Source organism: Suricata suricatta, chromosome 8 (genome assembly GCF_006229205.1).
Source record: "Suricata suricatta isolate VVHF042 chromosome 8, meerkat_22Aug2017_6uvM2_HiC, whole genome shotgun sequence".
NCBI classification, from domain to species: domain Eukaryota; kingdom Metazoa; phylum Chordata; class Mammalia; order Carnivora; family Herpestidae; genus Suricata; species Suricata suricatta.
The window spans coordinates 92,082,930-92,099,727 of NC_043707.1; the positions used below are offsets into that span (position 1 = coordinate 92,082,930).

Sequence of the window (16,798 nt, forward strand, 5' to 3'; positions counted from 1 at the left end):
CTTGGTTTATAGTATATTATCCCTGGATACAAATATCTGGATAATTTTCTTTTCTTATAGTAGTTCGACATATTATTGAATATATATAAAGTAAATAATCTGCCTAATTGTGAGCTGTGGAAGAGGGTCCGCATGGGAAGTATAACAGAAATATCAATTTTATAAGTGATTTAACATCTGCCTTTTCATCTCCCTTCTGTCTGAGTACACATTGTCAAAGGCAGAATCTAATCTTTGCTTGAACTTGTGCCTACTTAAATAGAACACTAATCAAATATAACCAGTAATGTTATGAAAATTAAAAAGTTTTCTGCCTAAGAAAATAAGAAACTAAAAATTGGGCCCTAAACTAAGGATTTTTAGTTTCTAAGAACTAATATATAAAACTTTTTAGCAGCGTGGCATTTTAGGACATTTAGAAGTCTTAGGTTTCAACCAAAGCAAAGTCCTTTATCCTCCCCAAGGTTGTGCAATCTTCCAGAGATAGGACTTCCAAATAAAACACAAGGCATTGGGATCTTTTGAATGTGGCATCCCTTTTAATTTCTTCCTTTATAAAATGTGATCATTTGTTTTTGAATTAGAGTTTGGTAGAAAGATTCTGAAAGTAATTGCTTGAGAAAAACACATTTATAAATAGAAATATTTATATTAACTTGACTGAAGAATACTGCCAGACTAATACATCGGATTCCCTTTCTTCTCCTTGTCCAGAATAGGCACTGTTCAATGGAAATATAGTATGAGGTACGAATGTAAAAGAAGTGAAAAGTAACAAGTGAAGTTCATTTTAATAGTGTATTTAATCCAGTATATCAAAAATCATTTCAATATGTCATCAATATAAAAACATTAGTTATTTCGTATTCTTTTTTCATACTAAGTCTTCCAAATCTGGTGTGTATAGTACTTTGAACACATCTCAGTTTGAACAGCCACATGCCAAGTGCTTAGTAGTCTCCTTAGACTATTTTATTGGACAGTGCAGATCCAGAAGATAAATGACCTTTGAAGGGATCGTTTCATTTATCCACTTTTTCCCCTCATGTTCACTATTGATAAATGTTAAATTTTTATGCTGAACGTACTTATTGTAGAAATGCAAGTATTTCTGAAAAAATAAAAATCCTGACTCTTCCCTATTAATATATTGAGGTCTGTCATACCAGACCCCTTAGATGAGTAGCTACACATAATTTTTTTTTAACACAAATGGGATTGTGTTATATATAATCCATGTTATATATAGAGGCGTCTGGGCAGCTTTTTTTTTTTTTTAATTTTCTTTTTAATGTTTTATTTATTTATTTATTTATTTTTAACTAAAACAGTTGACCATTTAATTTTCACATTTCAAATACAAATGAAAATTGCTCTCTTTTTTTTTGTTTTCCCACTACTCCCTTGCAAAAACTATTCTCTGTTTGATAGGAAGGGGGAGCCAGTCTTCCTTGTCATGCTGTTAGAAAGCACCCAGCGTCACAGCACCATGATCTCCTGGTGAAGCAGAACAAGTAATATAAAGTGGGTATAAAGAGGCTCCCGTCTCTCCTTATCTGTCTGGCCGCGTCATTCCCGGCCGAGTGGGCACCATCGTGGACGGGCGGGAGGTCTCATCATCGGGGGCCCAGGCATCACTGGCATGTGGCCTCCCGTAGGCGGCCTCATTCCAGGAGCAGGTCCCACTGACATCATCCCAGGAGGAGGAGGGCCCATCATTGGCATCATGGGAGGGCCCCCCATGTGGCGTGCTGGCATCATACTGGGGTGAGGAGGACCTGGGAGACTAGGGGGAGGTGGAATCAGGCCCCTGAATGAGGAAGAGCAGAGAATAGAGTAGGCGGAATCTTTCCTTGCTGAAATGCAGCAGTTGTTTTGTCGGTCAGGCTCTGGGCTTGCTCTTCCATCCATTTCTGATAGTCTTTCACATTCTCTTTGTGTTTTCTACCACTGCAATGCGTCTTTCTCACAGATGGAGAGTCATGGGTGAGGTATGTGTTGCAGTAGTCACAATAAAACTTGGGCATGTTGCTCTGCAGGCCGTTGGTCACTTTGTCTGTTTTATTTATTTTTGATACAGAGAGAGACAGAGCATGAGAAGGGGAGGGACAGAGAGAGAAGGAGACACAGAACTGGAAGCAGGCTCCAGGCTCTGAGCTAGCCATCAGCACTGAGCCTGACATGGGGCTCGAACCCACGAATGTGAGATCTGACCTGAGCCGAAGTCGGAGGCTCAACGGACTGAGCCACCTGGGCGCCCCTGGGCAGCTTAGTCAGTTAAGCGTTCGGCTTCAGCTCAGGTCACTGTGAGTTCGAGACCTCCATTGGGCTCTGCACTGAGAGCTCAGAGCCTGCTTTGGATCCTCGTGTCTCCCTCTCTCTCTGCCCTTCTTTGCTCACACACACACTCTCTCTCTTTCTATCTCAAAATAAATACTAAAAAAAAAATCAGTTCATGACCTTAATATTTTAAAATTTATTTTCATGAGGGCCAGTAGATTGACTTATTTTTTTTAATGGCTGCATAATCATTTAGTTATATGGATGTACCTTAATTTAATCCTTCCCCTATTAATGACCATTTCAGTTGTTTCAAGTTTTCTAATTGCAAGCAATACACATAGAAAATATCTTCCCATGTGTGTATAAATGTATCTAAATGACAAGTTTGTGGTGTTGACTTTCAGATTATGATTTTCAGGTCAGCTTATTTTTCAAGAGTTGTGCCAAGAGTAATGAGAGTTGCTGTTTTTCCATGAAATTTTACCAATGCTTTGAATGAGAAAAACAATAATCAATAAATCTAAAAGGTAAAAAACATTTGGTTTATTTAGCTGGCCATCTGTTTCGCTCTTTTCATGGATTACCTTAGTATTATGTAAGTCACATCTCCCCATATTCTTCCCCCTTTTTTGTCTCTAACTAATTATAGGAATTATTTACATATTGGATAGTCATTATCTTATGTGTAATGACTGTTGTTTTTCCAATTTGTCGTTACTCTTCTACCTACACATATTATATCACCTCTTCTGCAGAGGCTTTAAAATTTCTCTTTTATAATCTTTGTGGCTCATGCTCAGAAATGCCTTCCTCACCTCTAAAATATGATCTCTTTAAAGCTTTCCTAGTACTTAATGGCTTTATTTTTATTATTTAAACCTTTGATTATTCTAGAATTTATTTTGAGGAGGGGTGAAATACGAATTCATCTTTTTTCCCCTAAATGGCCAGGTGCTATCTCAAACACTTTCTATGAGTCTGTCTTCTTACTGCTGATTTGAAATTCTTCTGAAGAAGTATTATAAGTGCAAGGTAAAGAATTATTAGTTTTATGTGGAAATTTATTGGTGGAATTAGTAGTCAAATGGAAAAAAATCTGGATTCAGTTGTATGCCTTTTATCTTTGGAAACAAGTCCAATTTAAAACTGTTTGGCTTATATTGAAAATCAAACATAGCTTATAGATAATGTTTAATTAAGTTTCATTTAATCTATCCAAACTCCCTGAAGTATTAAGTAACTAAATATTTGTGTGCATTCTGTATCATTCATTTATTCATTCATTCATTTAATATGAGGCGCTGTTTTAAGCATTGGGTTAGATTAACAAGATAGATAAAGTTCTTGCCTTCATGGTGTGTAGACTCTATTAAAGGAGATATATAGACAAGAAATCATATATAAATTGCAAGATATTTTAAAATTGTTTTAAGCAGATTGTTTGGGAGTTGTAAATGGAATAACAAAGTGATATGCTGGCAAAGGAGGGTAAAGATAAGGTTTTCTGAGAATTGAAAGATGAGGAAAGGCCAATCATGTCCATGTCCACAAAGCTAAGATAGTAGTAATGACAATTTAGAGATTCTGAGGAAAGCATAGTGTGTTTTGCTTTTCTGTGTGTTCCACTTGTCTATCCTACTCACAAATTTTTCATTGAAGTTTGTTGGCACATTCTTTAGTCTCAAGTCCTCTTGTGGGCTCCAGTGACATTTTGTGTTCATAGCACTTACACTACATTATATATTTGCTTGCCCAATTCTCCATCTAGACCACAGTTCTGTGTAGTCAAAACTTTGTCTTTTATCTCTGTATTCTTAGTATCTAGCTGCATACTCAGCAAATGTTTGCTACAGTGAGGAATTACAAATAATTACGGGCAGTCTGTTATGTGCTTTGGATCCTGTTCTCCCATAATTTCAAGAATCTTTACTTTCTTATTCTAGTATATGCAAACTGTCTCATCTGGATTCTTCTCACTAGTATTTAATCAAACTCAAACCTTTCCAATCTTAAAAAGCTTAAAAAATACTCATATTCTGTCTCCAATTACTCCATGATCTTTCTCTCCTTTATAGCTACACTTTTCAGAGTTTCACTTATTTCATTGTCTTAACAACTGCTTGCTCTTGCACCTACTTTTATCTGTTTCCAGCCTGATAATATCAGTGACTTTCATGTTGCTAAGTCCAGTTGACCTTTTTCAATTCTTAACTCATTTGGAGCCTGAGTAGTGTTGACACCTAACTGCTTAATTCTTCTTATACTGTTTTCTCTTGGTTTCCATGTCATTACACTCATGGTTTCTCCCCCTACTTCTCTGTCGGTGCCTTCTTGGTCTTGGCAGGCTTATCCACTTCTTGATGGCCACAGAATCCTGAGTTCCTTAAGATTCTAGTTTTTGACTAACATGTATAAATAATTAAGTGATACTCTAATTCTCTCATAGTTGATGTCCTTCAGAATGATTCTCAGTGTAGGAAAATGATATGCAGATGAAAGATAGAAAAGATTAAAAAAAAATCTTAAAATAAAATTAAATATATAGTTTTGAATTGGAATTTGAAGTGTCAGTATGAACGCAGAATGTATTTCATGTTAAAACGATTTCTCCCTCACCCTTCCTACTTCAGTGGCCTAGAAACAGTGACTAACGCACAACGAGTGCCCAGACTGTGGCTTGGAAAAATATTTCACATACAGAGAACGAAAGCTCCTTGGAGAAATGGCTGATTCTGGTTCTGGGGAGAAACTATAGAAGAAGAGCTTGGAACATCTTGCTGTATCAAATAGCAAGAAGTCATCAAAGACTATGATGACTGAATCATAAGAACACAGGAGCCATTTTGAGCTGGCTTTTTCGTTTGCCAAAGAGGGAACAATTTGAACATCAGTACATATAATACTTGCAGAGTATTGAAACCCCTTCATGTTTGGTCCCTGAGTTTATAAGTGATGCTTAAAAAAAAACAAAAAGAATTTCTCTTATTATATAATGCACCCACTGCTTATTTTGAAAACTGGAAAATAATGGAAAGCATTATTTTCCTCTCACTATAAGGGCTCTTTATTTATTTATTCCACTCACTCAGCTATGAGAGAATTACAGGATCACTTAATTATTTATGCATGTTAGTCAAAAACTAGAATCTTAAGGAACTCTAGGATTCTGTGGCCATCTAGAAAAGGATAAGCCTGCCACATAAGGGCTCACTGGCTAAGCAAATAATAGATGAGGAAAATTGCTCTGAATAGTGATATTCCAGCTATTAAATAAAGACTGATAGGATAGGATACTACCTTTTGGCAGTCCTTAATGGAGCTAATGGATTTAGGCATTGATTATCATCTACTAACTGCACAAAAAGAGACATTTTCCTCCTGATAGGACATGGTATCATTTATGGAATGATCTTAGAAAAAATACCTGAGGCATAAATATGACCAAGGCTCTTGATCCAACTCTGAATTTATAGAAAACAAGAATACATTAAATGTCACTACAGGGATACAAACAAATTTTAGCCTCAAGAAAAATTTACACAAAAATAATCCCATTTCTTTAACAACTATTTTGCAAAAAGAAGATGGAAAGACTTCCCCACAGTCAACTAAGTATCTCTTCCTCCCCTAACTTCTGCATACGCTCTCTCAGGAGACAACATTATTGTGAAGTGGTCTGTTTGTAGGCATTTCTATCCCATTAAACTGTATATTCCGCAAGAGCAAGGAATGGCCTCTAAAAGTTCCTTTATTTCCCTTACATGTAACATGGTACCTGATGTTTTGTACAGAATCAGTAAATATTTCCTGTGTAGATTTAATTTTGTGACTTCAGTGGTCAGTAATAGTCATCTTTGACCTTTAGTTCTTTTGATTAGGAAACTGACAAATTATTATAACATTTCCGTATTTGCCTTTTACACTTTTGACTGTTTGGAGAATAATGGACTTTTCTCCCATGTTTTTAGTGACTTTAAGATCGTAAGCTTTTTGTTATCTACACCTATACCCCTACCCATGGAAATTTTTTTTTCTAATTATGACTCATGTCTTCTCACAAATTCAAACAAAATAAAAAAGTGTAAAAAACAAATTAGAGCCGTCACTGTTAACCAGAAATATCTTATCCATTTCTTTCCTCCCTCCCTTCTTTCCCCAACCTCCCCCCAACTTTCCTCTTCCTGTGTCAGGATATAATGACCTTCTTTGTCTCTTATTATAGTTTTTATTTTAGAGTCAGTTTTGTTTTTACAACTTTCTTTTGGTTTCATTTGCATGGAATATTTTTTTCCCTTTCTTTACTTTCAGTTTGTGTGAGTCCTTACATCTGACGTGACCCTCTTGTAAGGAGTATGTAGATGTGTCTTTTTTTTTTTTAAAACCCATTCAGCCATTTTGTGTTTTGACAGGAAAATTTAGTCCATTTACACTTAAAGTAAATATTGGTAAGTATGTACTTACTGCCATCTTATTAATTGTTTTCCAGCTTTTTTTGTAGTTTGTCACTGTTCCTTTCTTCTCTTGCTTTCTTCCTTTGTGGTTTGATGAATTTCTTTAATGGTATGCTTAGGTTATTTTGCTTTTGTGTATTCACAATAGGTTTTTGCTTTGTGGTTACCATGAGGCTTGCACATAACAGCTTGTATCCAGAACAGTGTATTTTAAGTCAGTAACAACTTAAGTTTGATCCAATTTTAAACATATTTACTCCCTTTTCCCATGTTTTATATTTTTGATGTCATGTTTTACATCTTTTTATCCTGTGTATTCCTTAACCATTGTAGTTATTGTTACTACATTTGTCTTTTAACCTTCATACTAGCTTTGTAAGTGGTTAATCTGCTACCTTTACTATATATTTAACTTTCCAGCAAGATTTATTCGTTGATGTTTTCTTGTTACTAATAAACACCTTTTCTTTTCATCTTAAAGAAATTTTTTAACTATTTCTTATAAGGCCAGAAAAGCCCCTTTAGCTTTTGCTTATCTGGAAGACTGTCTCTACTTCTGCTTCTGAATGATAACTTTCCTAGGCAGAGTATTCTTGGATGGAAGTGTTTTCTCTCAGCACTTTGAATATATCATGCCATTCCCTTCTGGCCTGCAAAGTTACTGCTAAACAGTCTGCTGTTGGTCTTTTTGGGGTTCCCTCATGTGTAACAAATTGTTTTTCACTTCCTACTTTTAGGATTCTCTCCTTTTTAACTTTTAGCATTTTAATTATAATGTGTCTTGATGTGAGTCTTTTGAGGTTCATCTTTGTTGGAACTCTCTGGGCTTCCTGGATCTGGATGGTTGTTTCCTTCTCAAGGTTAGGGAAGTTTTCAGCTATTATTTCTTTCCAATTTTCCATAAGTAGGATATGCCACTATACATCCTGCTATGGAACCTGCTTTTTTTCTTTATCCAACATGCTGTGTATCTGTATCAATAAATATTGATCTATTCTACATCAGTAAATAGTGCTGCACATTGTCATTTTGGGGACTCCATAGGATTCCTTCTTATTAATATTTATTAATATAATTAACTGGAACAGTGCTGATGAACATTATATTTCTTTATAATTATTTGTAATTCTCTATTACAAAAAATGTTGTAGTGAATTTTTTTAACACATCCATTTATACATATATGTAATTCTGTCCTTAGACTAGAGGCAGATTTGTTAGATCAAAGCTTGTGTCCATTTAGAATTTCTATATAGTCCTACCACGTTCCAGAAAATGTTGACCTGTTTTCATTGCTCCAGCAGTTGATTAGCAGGGCTTTATTATATTTGAAGTCTTATTTATCAGAGCTCAGTACTAGTCTTTGGATAAAGTAACTCTTGTTCTCTTTCTTTCTTTCTTAGCCCTTCTTTTGGTGTCTTTTCTTAAATTATTTATCTTCTGTGTGGCAGAAGCAGGGACTGCTAAAGTTGTATAAGATGCAAGATCAGGAACTGGACATGAAGTAAAATAAATACAGAGTAATATGCGATTATCTCATAGCAACTACTGTTAACACCTAGCATATTGTCATGCGTGTGTTTGAACAAGTAATGTGGAATGTTATACCTCTTACGTCCTTGATCATATATATATATATATATATATATATACAGAAGTCCTATCTATAAATGTCATTCTCTTTATAGCTGCTTGGAGGAACTAACGTAATACATTATTAACTTTTTAATAATGTTTCAGTTCTTACTCATTCATTTCCCAGAAGCCTCCTGCAGAGGAAAGAACATGTGTTTTGAAGTCTGACCTATATTCTGATTTCAGCTTTGATGCTTACTTAATTTATATTTGAACCTCACTTAAGTTTTCTGAGCTTCAAGTCATTTGTAAAATTGGGGTATATTTGATTGCTATCTGTTTGAATGATTACCCTAAGAATTAAATGAATCGTTGTATGTGAAAATATATAGTGGCTAGCGTATATTAATAATTCAGTATTTGTTCCATCTCTTTTTTTTGTGGCATGCAGTAATACATCGTTTTTTTTAGACATATATTTACTATCATGTATACTGTTGCCTTCACAGAAATCTTCTCTACATATACCCTCAGAGTCTCAATTTTGCCAATCGTCAGGGTTCTGCACGAAATATAACAGTGAAAGTACAGTTCATGTATGGGGAGGATCCAAGCAATGCTATGCCGGTAAGAAGTTCTTTACTTTCCCTGTTTTCATAAGTGGTTCAAATAGACATGGTTTGTTTTGTTTTTTTTTCTTGATTGGCAGCTCTAATCTGGAAATTAATATGATCTTGTAAACAAAATTTCTAACTATGTTATTTCCTGTACAGATAGTATGAGTTACTTGAAGTCAACACTTCCGTATTGAAGTCTTAATTATTGAGGACTTAGTATATGCTAGTCCCTCCTAGAGATACAAAAGTGAATAACACTTGTAATGAGATAAACACATAAAATTCTAAAATAGTGACTTTCCAAAAAGGATCAGAACAGAATCACCTAGGTAACTCTAACAAAGCACAGATATGTTTTTTCTGCTCTTGTCCTCTGTGATTCTGATTCTTCTCCTTTAGAATGAGAAGCCAGGTAAGGAAGGTAGAAAGTGATGGGTAGTATATGAGGTTGTGGTATAGGTTGAAAATGCTCCCCTGGTGATTCTAATATGTATGATTCTTCCCATCTTTGTTAAGAAACTCTGATGGTAGTGCATATTACACTTACCTAGGGAACTTTTAAAAATACCAGTGCTCAGACTGAATTTTACTCCAATTAAATTATAGTGTCTGGGGGTGAGAACTAGTCATATATCAGTATTTTTATACCTCCCTAAGGGATTACCTTTTGCCGTTAATATTGAGAACCAAGATATGTGCTAAGTATCAGAAGATTGCTGTAGGGATTCAAAGGCATAGGTGTGCAGAGGTAGGAGAGAGTGTCTTGCTGAGGTAATAGGTGGGTGTCACCTGGAGGAGGTATATCTGAACTAAAACCAGAGGTAGTTGAAATGTAGATGGCATTGGGTCCTAGACTGTGGGGGAAAGAAAGCAACTCAAGTTGGAGAATGTCCTTCCACAGAGGTGCAGTGGTGAGTTGCCAGTGAGCTAGAACAGTGTAAGATAAGTCAGAAATGGTAGGTTGAGGCCAGACTGGAGAGGTTCCTGACTGCTCAAATTATCATTTAGGGTATGTAGAACACTAATGAACGCAGGTTCCGTGAAAGTAGATTTTAAGCTCAACTAAAGTTAGTAACATATGGAACAGGAGCACAGCTGTCACTGTAGAAGCTCAACCTCTGAGAACCCTAATAGAGAGAAAATGAGCTTACCACTAGGTGCACTGTTAACAGAGTTTTATTTTAGCCTTCTCTGTCAGTCATTAAATCAAGTTCTTCTGATTTTCTACTTACTAGGAAAGCTGTATATTTTCTATTTTCCCATTGCCTCAGTTTTATCAGCGTGTATAGATCTTGACCACAGTGAACACAAATCACTCATCTTTGTATTTTTCTGTGGCTGCTATTTCAGATCTTTGCATATAATACATGGGGAATAAATATTTGCTAATAAATGCTGAATTTATTTTTGAGGTTTGGAGTTAGCATTTTATATTCTTTATGAGTTCTTTATTCCTACTGAAAGAATGAATATACTATCACAGTTGATGGAAAGGTACTGGATTATGAAAATAGATGCTTTGTTATATGTGAATTACCATATGAATTTGAGCTTATGACAGATGTAGTGAGTGTAAGAAAATCTGTTTCTGTTGTTTGCCTAACAAACTCTTCCTTGTCTTAGCACATGTGTGGCCTCTGCCAAGGCCAGCTGCATCTAGCCACAATAGCGGTTCCAGCACTCCCTCTTTTGGTGCTACCATAGCATCTTCTCATTTCTTTTATGGGCCTTGTCACTTTAAGATTATATGTTTATTTCTTTTATCTTTTCTACCAGATTGTGAGCTCCTTGAGGGCAGGGACCATGTCTTACTCATATCTGTATCTTGATGCCTGTCATACTGCGTGGCACAGAATTGATGGCACAGTCCATGTTGATGAATGATTAAACATTCGTGTCACTTAGTCAGAAAAGGAACACTTCCTACTTTGTGTCATTCATGTTATGAAACTAAATGAGTTACTTTGTGAAAAATGATAGCCTCTCAGTGTTGGGGGGGAGATACTGTGTTTCTTTCACTTGTGTATTATTAGTCATATGCAAATATAATGCTTTTATCTTTATCCTAGTGACTGGTTAAAAGTATAGAAACATAGACATTGTTTTGGCTTAATTTTTTAAAAAATAAGGACTAGTTAAATGGATCCTAATCAAATAATGTTGATACGATAAAATCATAAAGTTCAAATTCTGGCATTGGAACAACCTTTTATAAAAACATGGTAACGTATTCTTGGTAAATTGATGAAATTAGACTTCTCTAGGATAGTCATAGTCATTACACTTTTACACAGCCTTAAAATTAAAGGACCTGTGCGAAATGTTACAAAAAAGAAACAAATAATCTGCTAATATGTTCTTTTTATTTGTGGATGGTACCAATTAATCCCTGTGTGTACGATGTAAAATTTGAGTTATTTTGTCAGTTGTATTGATGGAAGTGCAATGACATGTCCATGTACTTATTTCTGCATATGTAGAGATAGCTGGCCAGACATAAGAGTTAATTTATGGGTAGGTAATGTTGCAAACCTGTCTCACTTAGGAGTGATAAGCCCTGTATCTAATCAGCTGCCCTAATTAACCATGGTATTTCTATTAGAACACAGGAGGCAGATATAACAAACTGAATTATTTTACCTTAAACCTTCTCCAAAATTAATATATTTTTTTAATGTGGTGGATTTTTATTTTAAGACATATGAAAGAACATAAGAATGGCACTCCTCCTTCTTAATAGGATAGCTTGTAAGGAGTACTGGAAGCAAAGGATACATAGCTTGACCTAAAATAGGATTTTAAAATATCATTTATACATAATTTATATTTGATGTACAGAATGATTACTGTTTTAGTGGAGAAGCCACCAATTTTATAGTAGATATATGCTACTATTCTAAGATTGTATTTCTTATATAAATTCCAAATGATATGCTACACCCAGATTTTAAAATGAATTCTTCACCTTCTTTAAGAAAAAGGAAATATAATGAATAGAAACTTTTTGAATGTTTGAATGTCAGATGGTTCTGTAGTTGAAAAGAAATTGACAGCTGAGCAATTGAATTTATTAATGAACGTCAGTAGGCACATTGTTCTTCATTGGGCTGATTTTGCCCATTGTTCTCCAGTAGTTATTAAATCAGACAAATTCTTAAATAGATATGAACATCCAGCATTTATTACAACAAAGTTTCAACGTGCTGTTATTTGTTACAGGTAATCTTTGGTAAATCTAGCTGTTCAGAATTTTCAAAGGAAGCCTATACAGCCGTAGTATATCATAACAGGTACTGAATTCAAATATTTCTTTCAAAGTTACTCACTTCTCAGTGGCATTTTTGGCACTCACGTTAGTGTGTTTACCAAATGCTTTGGTGCACTGGATGTGCAAATTCAAGACAGCTGATCTCAGTGTTATAATTTTCTACCTGTAGATGCATATTCTCTATAGACATCAAATTAAGACTTGATATGCAAAAGATCTTTCATAACAAATTCTCTGACCCTTCCACTTTTATTATATTGTTATTGATATCATTGTACCGTCTGGTCCTTTGGACTTTCCCTGTTATTTTTCCCTTGACACTTCGTAGTGTTACTTAACTCTTTACTAAGCTTATAGCCATGATTTAAATTGGTGGTATTCTCAACATCTAATAATCCTTTGATTTAGTGTCCTTCCATTTTACTGCTTTCAGAAATTCTTAACTTTGGATAACTTTTAATCTCTGCTTTTCTTTTCTTTTTTGTTTTTGTTTTGATTATTGAATGCTGTTGGAGAAAAATTACAAAATTTTACAATCAGGATTATCACAAATTGATGTTATTTTATCTATATAATGGGACTGCAGTAATTCATTTTATTCTATTTTCTTTTTGGCCCTACCACTTTTTGGTTATCTTGTATTCGCTTTTTTATCCTCTATCATTTGGCAGGAGATATTTTAAGCCTTTCTTCTTCTTTATCTCGCTCCTACTTACTCTGTTTGCCTTATTCATAAGCATTCCTACTTTATTAAGTGGAGTGAGACCATCCAACTTGAGAACCATCCACTTGTCTACTCTTTACCTCCGATTATCTCTGCATGGATCTGCATTTCCTTCTAGTTCAAGGGCAGTCAGGACCCACTCCTGGCTTAGTGTGAGTCTTTCATCTCTGCTTTCTACCAGTCTCCTTCTTCCTCTTCCAGAGTATGACTTCATCACCTAGCCCTTCTCTTGTACCATCAGTCCCCACTTCACTGGCTCCATCTTTTACTGTCAAAAGGAAGCATAAATCTTCTATACTTAAAAAATAAAACAAAAGCCTCTCTTCAGTGTTGTTGTGTAGCATGGTTTTTCCTTGCCCTCCTTAAAACTTTCTCACCCGTGGTGACTCTCTCAGTTTCCTCCTGTCTCTTTGGACAATTTTTTTTTTTCCTGTAGTAATTCTTTCTTTCTTTCTCTTTCTTTCTTTCTTTCTTTCTTTCTTTCTTTCTTTCTTTCTTTCTTTCTTTCTTTCTTTCTTTCAGGATAGATCTTCCACACAAAACACTATGATTTCACTCTTGACCCTCTTTTTCTGTACTATACTCTCTGTAAATAACCTTATATATATGTATTTCTCAGAGTTACATTCAATGAAAATGTTAACTACTTTTATCTTTATGTGGATTGTTCGCAACTTTTTATTTTTAGTCATAACCTTCTTTATGAGGTGCAGACATATATTTTTAGTGGCCCAATGGGCATGTCCTTTTGGCAGCCTTCTCAGTTTCCACATATTTATCCTTGATTCTCTTCTAGAGCCTATATTTGTCTTAACTATTTTTATTAATGGAACGATAATTCTTCTAGTTCCTTTGAGTCAAAATTAAAAACATTGTTGCTTTCCTTCTTCTTTCCTCTAATATTCAATCATCTTTTATATCTTGATGATTTTCTTTTTGCCTTATTTCTAAAGATATCCTGTGCTTTTCTGTTTCTGGGCTTTTCTTGGATCTCTTTTTCTATTATAATACTGATTCCCTCTATTAATTCAACTCCTGCTCATTCTTTAAGGCCCATATTGTATATCTCTTCCTGAATACAATTCCCTGATCCAAAACTTGAAGTAACCTGTTCAACTCTGTTCTTTAAGCACTTAACCTTACATGCTATATGCTGTGTACCAGGGGTTGACAAACTTTTTCTGCAAAAGTCCCAATAGTTTAATTTGAGACCTTGTGGGTCATATGGCCTATGTTGCAGTTACTGAACCCTGCTGCTGCAGTACAAAAAGAGCCACAGACAATAAGTAAAGTAAAGCAAGTAAATGGGCATGGCTGTCTTCCAATGGCATTTTATTTATGGACACTGAAATTTGAATTTCATGTAATATTTCAAGTGAAATGTTATTCTTTTGATTTTTTTCATCTACTTAAAAATATAAAAAAATAGTCTGTAGGCTATACAAAACCATTCAGTGGACTGGGTTTGACTGTGGCCAATATTTGACAACCCCTGCTTTATAGCATTGCTATTGATATATGTGTGTCTTATTTATATTTCTACTAAATTATATATTTTTGAGGGTAATTATTTTTTAATGTTTATCTTTAAAACCGCCAGAGAAATAACAGTATTTAACATAAAGGTGAACAGTTAAAAGTACTTGTTGATGAATAACTCACAGACGCTCACTTTTCCATAAAAGCCTTCACATAGTATGATTTCAGAAAAGCAAGGAACACTCAATACTAGGAATGATATTGATGAAGAAGGAAGTAATTTCTTAAAGTATCTCATTTATAGCTAGATCTTCATTTTTGTTGCTCTCAGCATTTGTGGAATTAAAATGACAATACCCTCAAACACTGCGAGGAAATTCAACTTTCTCATAATTCAGTGGTGATTAGTGAGGTCAGTTTTGTTCACCAGACATCAAATTCTCAGATGGCTACCATTACTTAATCTTTCTTGTGGGTATTAAAATTCTCATTGATCTAATATTTCTGTGATCAAATCTACACTTTTAGTGTTTTTGAGGCTTATTTGAAATGGAAGGATGTTAGACTTATTAGCATCAGAGGGGGGAAAAAACCCTAATTCGTGAGAAAGCCTTCACTTTTAATTAGTTGGAGCCATGTGGTTTGGATGTATTTTAATTGACTAGAATTCTGAGAGATACTAGCTGAATATGGAAGCTTGGGATGCTAAGATTCTATCCCTCTTAAGTCCGTATAATTAATAGCTGCAATGCTTTTTTATAAAAATGCTCCTACGGACCACTCTCAATGGATATTGAGATGAAAATGCCATTGGTTAAGTCAAATATGATATTTGCTGTATTCGTATAGTGACTGGGAGCACTTCTAAACTGTGGGACAAATGTAATTTATAGTTGTTCCCTGATTTTCTTTTTTGTTTTTTTTTTCTTTTTTCTCAACAGTTAGTACATTAGTCTATGTCCTGTTAATATCTATTTCTTTAGCAATGGAATAATTGATATATTTAATAGAGAGCCCAACAGATACTAAATTGTCTAGAGCTACTTGTTTTTTTTTCTTCTTTTACAAAAGGGTAATACAAATTGATCTTTAATATGAAGTCACTCCTACACTAGAAAAATGATTTTTATGTATGGTTTTAAAATATATACTTATAAAAATTCCTATTACTCTTCATGTAATGTGTATCAGAATATAGAAGGCCTTGTCCTAGTCTCCTCTGTCATACAGTTTCCAATCTAACGAAGATCTCGGCCTCAAGGTGGTGATTATTAATGAATTTTCAAATTGTAGGAGCACTCAGCCCATTAATAAAAATGAGAAATTTCAGAAACAGAGGCAGCTCCCTCAACTGGAAATAGGAGTTAGTTACTTACAGTTTGGGAATAGAGAAAAGTGTTTTGTACTAACAGAAAAATTAAGCATGAATCATGAGAGTTTAAAAATTACTCAAATATACAAATTATTTATATTTGTATATTTATTTAATTTATGTAATTATTTATTTTGAACAAATTACTGACTATTGATCTATTTTGTTTGTTGTTGTTGTTTTTTTTTTTTTGTATGAAGGTCTCCCGATTTTCATGAAGAAATCAAGGTTAAACTCCCTGCTACTTTAACTGACCATCATCATTTGCTTTTTACTTTTTATCATGTTAGTTGTCAGCAAAAACAAAATACTCCTCTTGAAACTCCTGTTGGATATACAGTAAGTGTACCTTTGTTTAATATTTAGCTCTTCAATCTTAAAAGTAGTTACAATATTTGAGATTTAATTGGTGTTCATTATTATTGAGTATTCCCCATTTGATTCCCCATATTGGTTAGGAAGACTTATCATAATAAGAAAATATTCATTAATGTAATTAATTAACTAACATGTATAAATACTTAAGTGTTGGTTCTGATTATTATGTGTTTATCGAACAGTACAATATAAATATATTAACTTTAAGGGTTCTTCAGAAGAGAATGGTTTCAATGTAAAATGATTAAAAGAGACTCTTGGACATTAAAGCTCTTGGCTTTAGTTGAAGGCAATTAAAATTCTTGAGTATTTTTTGAAAATCATTATGATTGAATTGCAAAGGTAAACCTGAGGTAAAGGATATAATGATGTGCTATCACAACTTTGTCAGAAAAATCATGCTGCTACCCAGAAGAGCAAAATCAACAATTGACTCATTTTTTTTTGTCTATGAGATGATTTTGCTAAATGTAACAAAGTAAATTCTTATTTTTTAGTTTTGTTGTCAGCATTCATATTCAATCAAACCTTTCCCAGCATACATTGACACTATTACCTTCATGTAATATGGATTGGCTTTGTGGCTTCTTTCTACTCCAGCTTTTTCTTGAATAGTAAGGACCTCCTACAGACTTAAATTGCATACTTAAT

The 16,798-nt window shown here is 34.3% G+C and overlaps 1 protein-coding gene and 1 pseudogene across 2 annotated transcripts in view; one reads left to right on the forward strand and one right to left on the reverse strand.

Moving 5' to 3' along the window:
* DOCK7 (dedicator of cytokinesis 7) overlaps positions 1-16,798 on the forward strand; it is a 217,066-nt gene that overhangs the window by 99,017 nt on the left and 101,251 nt on the right. For both annotated transcript variants that reach the window (XM_029950088.1, XM_029950089.1), the window contains exons 15-17: positions 8,819-8,936; positions 12,146-12,216; positions 15,970-16,108. In XM_029950088.1, the coding sequence (XP_029805948.1) occupies positions 8,819-8,936; positions 12,146-12,216; positions 15,970-16,108 (328 nt within the window). The remainder of the gene's footprint in view (positions 1-8,818; positions 8,937-12,145; positions 12,217-15,969; positions 16,109-16,798) is intronic.
* On the reverse strand, positions 1,424-2,028 carry LOC115300382 (annotated as a pseudogene).